Genomic DNA, 3,972 nt, shown 5'->3' on the forward strand with positions numbered 1-3,972 from the left:
GGCTCACTGCAACCTCCACCTCCAGAGTTCAAGCAATTCTCCTACCTCAGCCTCCCGAATAGTTGGGACTACAGGCCTGCACTACCATGCCCGGCTAATTTTTGATTTTGAGTAGAGTTTCACCATGTTGGCCAAGCTGGTCTCGAACTCCTGACCTCACGTGATTTGCTCACCTCAGCCTCCCAAAGTGCTGGGATTACAGGCGTGAGCCACCACACCCTGCCTACAAGAACTATTTGTACACAAATTAGAACATGAAAAGTTTCTGTTCAGTTCCAAATTCTAAAATTATGAGGCATGAGATATATAATAAATCTGTGAAAATTCCTCTCTATGAAGTACACAAAAGAAGCAGTAATCTTTTTAATTAAGCTGAAATTTAGATAAAAAAGAATCATTTCTAAGCAAACAATTAAAAGGTATTTAATACATTCACAACGTGCCAGGCATAGCGGCACACGTCTTAATCCCAGCCACTCAGGAGGCTGAGGTGGGTGGATTGCTTGAGCTCAGGAGTTCCAAACCAGCCTGAGCAATAGTGGGATACCATCTCGAAAAAAAAAGCAAGGCCAGGTGCAGTGCCTCACGCCTGCAATCCTAGCACTTTGGAAGGCTGAGGCGAGCAGATCACAAGGTCAGCGGTCCGAGATCATCCTGGCCAATATGGTGAAACTCCATTTCTACTAAAAATACAAAAATTAGCTGGGCATGGTGACGCATGCCTGTAATCTCAGCTACTCGAGCGGCTAAGGCAGGAGATTCGCCTGAACCAGGGAGTCGGAGGTTGCAGTGAGTCAAAATTGCACCACTGCACTCCAGCCTGGCGACCGAGCAAGACTGTATCTCAAAAATAAATAAATAAAAATTTTTAAAAAGCATAAATACACACACAAGGCTGGGCGCAGTGGCTCAAGCCTGTAATCCCAGCACTTTGGGAGGCCGAGGCGGGTAGATCACGAGTTCAGGAGATCGAGACCATCCTGGCTAACACGGTGAAACCCCGTCTCTACTAAAAATACAAAAAATTAGCCAGGCATGGGGGCAGGCGCCTGCAGTCCCAGCTACTCCGGAGGCTAAGGTAGGAGATTGGCGTGAACCCAGAAGGCAGAGTTTGCAGTGAGCAGAGATCGCGCCACTGCACTCCAGCCTGAGCGACAGAGTGAGACTCCGTCTCAAAAAAATAATAAAAATAAAAATAAATAAATACACACACAAACATTCACAATGTTGTGCAACTACCAACTCTAGTTCCAAAAAATTTTCATCACTCCAAAAGCAAACCCAGTACCCACTAAGCAGTTGCTCCCCGTTCATCTCTTCCCTGTGCCTCAGGTAACCAACCACCACTCTGCATTAAGAACTTACCTATTCTGGATATTTCATGCAAATGAAATCATACAATATTTGACTTTTTGTATCTGGCTTCTTTCACTTAGCATAATGCTTTCAAGGTCCATCTACCTTGTAGTACGTATCAATTCTTCATTCTTTTTCATGGAATCTATATCCATACGCCACTGTTTAGCCATTTGAAATGTTTTGGAATAAGACAGAGGTGGTGTCTGCATAACATTGTGAATGTGTCATTGAATTGTATACTTTCAAATGGTTAATTTTATGTTACATGAAACACAACCTCTAAAGAAACAAAAACAGGTCAGGCAGTCAATCACACCCATTTCTCCACAACCTTGCCAACACCTCCTATTTTCTGCTGGTGTTTTTTAATTTTAGTTTGTTTATATAGTGGGTATGAGTGATAGTTCATTATGATTTTTATTTGCCTTTCTCTAATGACTAAACATGCTGAGTATCTTTTCCTGTGCTTGTTGGATATCCGCGTATCTTTGGAGAAATGTCCTGTCTTTTTTTTTTTCTTTGAGACAAGAGTCTCACTCTGTTGCCCAAGCTGGAGTGCAGTGGTGCAATCTCAGCTCACTGCAACCTCCATCTCCCGGGTTTAAGAGATTCTCCTGCCTTAGCCTCCTGAGTACCTGGGACTACAGAAGTGCACCACCCTGTCTGGCTAATTATTTTTGCATTATTAGCAGAGACGAGGTTTCACCATGTTGGCCAACCTGGTCTCCAACTCCTGACCTCATGATCCGCCCGCCTCCGCCTCCCAAAGTGCTGGGATTACAGACACGTGCCACCACGCCCGGCAGGAGAAATGTCTTTTCAAGTCCTGTGCCTGTTTTAAAATTGAAGTTGCCTTTTTATTGTAGCCATCTTCCCCAACCACAGGTAGCAGTCAACTCCCAAGTATCACTCACTCTTTTCCACACTATAACTGCAGGAACTTCCCTTCCTCCTTTATACTCTCATCTCTGCAAGAGGAGGTGCCTACTTCTTTTTTGTGGTATTTTTGTTTTTTGAGACAGAGTCTTGCTGTCTTACCCATGCTGGAGTACAATGAGCAGCACAATCCCAGCTCACTGCAGCCTTGATCTCCTGGGCTCAAGCAATCCTCTTGCCTCGGCCTCCCTAGCAGCTAGGACTACAGGTGTGCACCACTACACCTGGATGATTTGTGTATTTTCTGTAGAGACGGGGTTTCTCCATGTTATCAGGTTGGTCTCAAACTCCTAGGCTCAAGTGATCTCCCCGTCCTGGCCTCCCAATGTAGAGATTACAGGCATGAGCCACCATGCCCAGTCGATACTGTTTTTAAATTTGTCTTAAACTAAAAGATAGTCTTACCTGGATGCTCATGTCAAAAGGTGTCAACTCATCTTCACTCTGAGATTCAAACATAGCCTTGGAGGCATCAACCAAAAAAATCAAACTATCTCTTCCTGAATATTTATAGTCTCCTATGGGGAAGAAAGTGGAAGAAAATGTTTATCCTTGTATTCGTATTTGTTTACCAGATAAAACAAAGGCCATAAAGTATAACCTAATCAATTATTATAAAGTGAACAACCATAAAATCTCCAATGTCAGGAAATTAAGTCTTGCCAGACACCCCAGAAACACCTCATAATTATATTCCTTCCCAATTACAACACCCATCTCCCCCAAAAAAGTCAATATCCTGGTTTTTTTTGTTTTTTGGTTTTTTTTTGAGATACAGTCTCACTTCCATCACCCAGGCTGGAGTGCAGTGACACAATCACAGCTTACTGCAACCTTGAACTCCTGGGCTCAAGCTATCCTCCTGCCTCAGCCTCCCGAGTAACTGGGTCTACAGGTATATGCCACCATGACCGGCTAATTTTTTAAATTTACTGTAGAGATGGTATCGTGATGCACTGCCCAGGCTGTTCTCAAACTTCTGAGCTCAGGGAATCCTTCCGCCTAGGCCTCTATTTTTTTTTTTGAGACGGAGTCTCGTTCTATTGCCAGGCTGGAGTACGGTGGCGTGATCCCAGCTCACTACCACCTCCGCCTCCCAGAGTCAAGCGATTCTCCTGCCTCAGCCTCCCGAGTAGCTGGGATTATAGCCGCCCGCCACCACGCTCAGCTAATTTTATATTTTTAGTAGAGACAGGGTTTCACCATGTTGGCCAGGTTGGTCTTGAACTCCTGACCTCAGGTGACCTACCCACCTCAGGCTCCCAAAGTGCTGGGATTACAGGCGTGAGCCACTGCACCCAGGCCTGCCCTGGCCTAACAGCTAGGATTATAGCCATGATCTACCACACACCCACCCGTTTCTTTATAATTTTATCACCCAAAACTACATTTCTAAACATTACCTTTGACTTACTGTTTCTGAAGCCTCTTCATCTACAGATACCCTCTCTTTTTTCCCTTGTAATTTATTTGCTGAAGAGCCAAGATGCTTTGTACTATACACTTATCCACATTCTGGATTTTGCTGTTGCCTTTTTAAAAAAATTAATTAGGTGGGGCACAGTGGCTCATGTCTGTAATCCCAACACTTTGGGAGAACAACGCAGGCGGATCACTTGAGGTCAGGAATTCGAGACCAGCCTGGTCAACATGGTGAAACCCCGTCTCTACTGAAAA

The 3,972-nt window shown here is 44.5% G+C and overlaps 1 protein-coding gene across 4 annotated transcripts in view; it reads right to left on the reverse strand.

Moving 5' to 3' along the window:
• Positions 1-3,972, reverse strand: part of XRCC6 (X-ray repair complementing defective repair in Chinese hamster cells 6) — a 37,880-nt gene that overhangs the window by 28,282 nt on the left and 5,626 nt on the right. For 3 of the 4 annotated variants that reach the window (XM_011978763.1, XM_011978765.1, XM_011978764.1), the window contains exon 3: positions 2,701-2,813. The exons of the other annotated variant lie outside the window; for it this stretch is intronic. In XM_011978763.1, coding sequence (XP_011834153.1) covers positions 2,701-2,813 — 113 coding nt within the window. The remainder of the gene's footprint in view (positions 1-2,700; positions 2,814-3,972) is intronic. 4 annotated transcript variants of the gene reach the window in all.

The sequence above is a fragment of the Mandrillus leucophaeus genome, unplaced genomic scaffold (assembly GCF_000951045.1).
Source record: "Mandrillus leucophaeus isolate KB7577 unplaced genomic scaffold, Mleu.le_1.0 Scaffold2, whole genome shotgun sequence".
NCBI lineage: Eukaryota > Metazoa > Chordata > Mammalia > Primates > Cercopithecidae > Mandrillus > Mandrillus leucophaeus.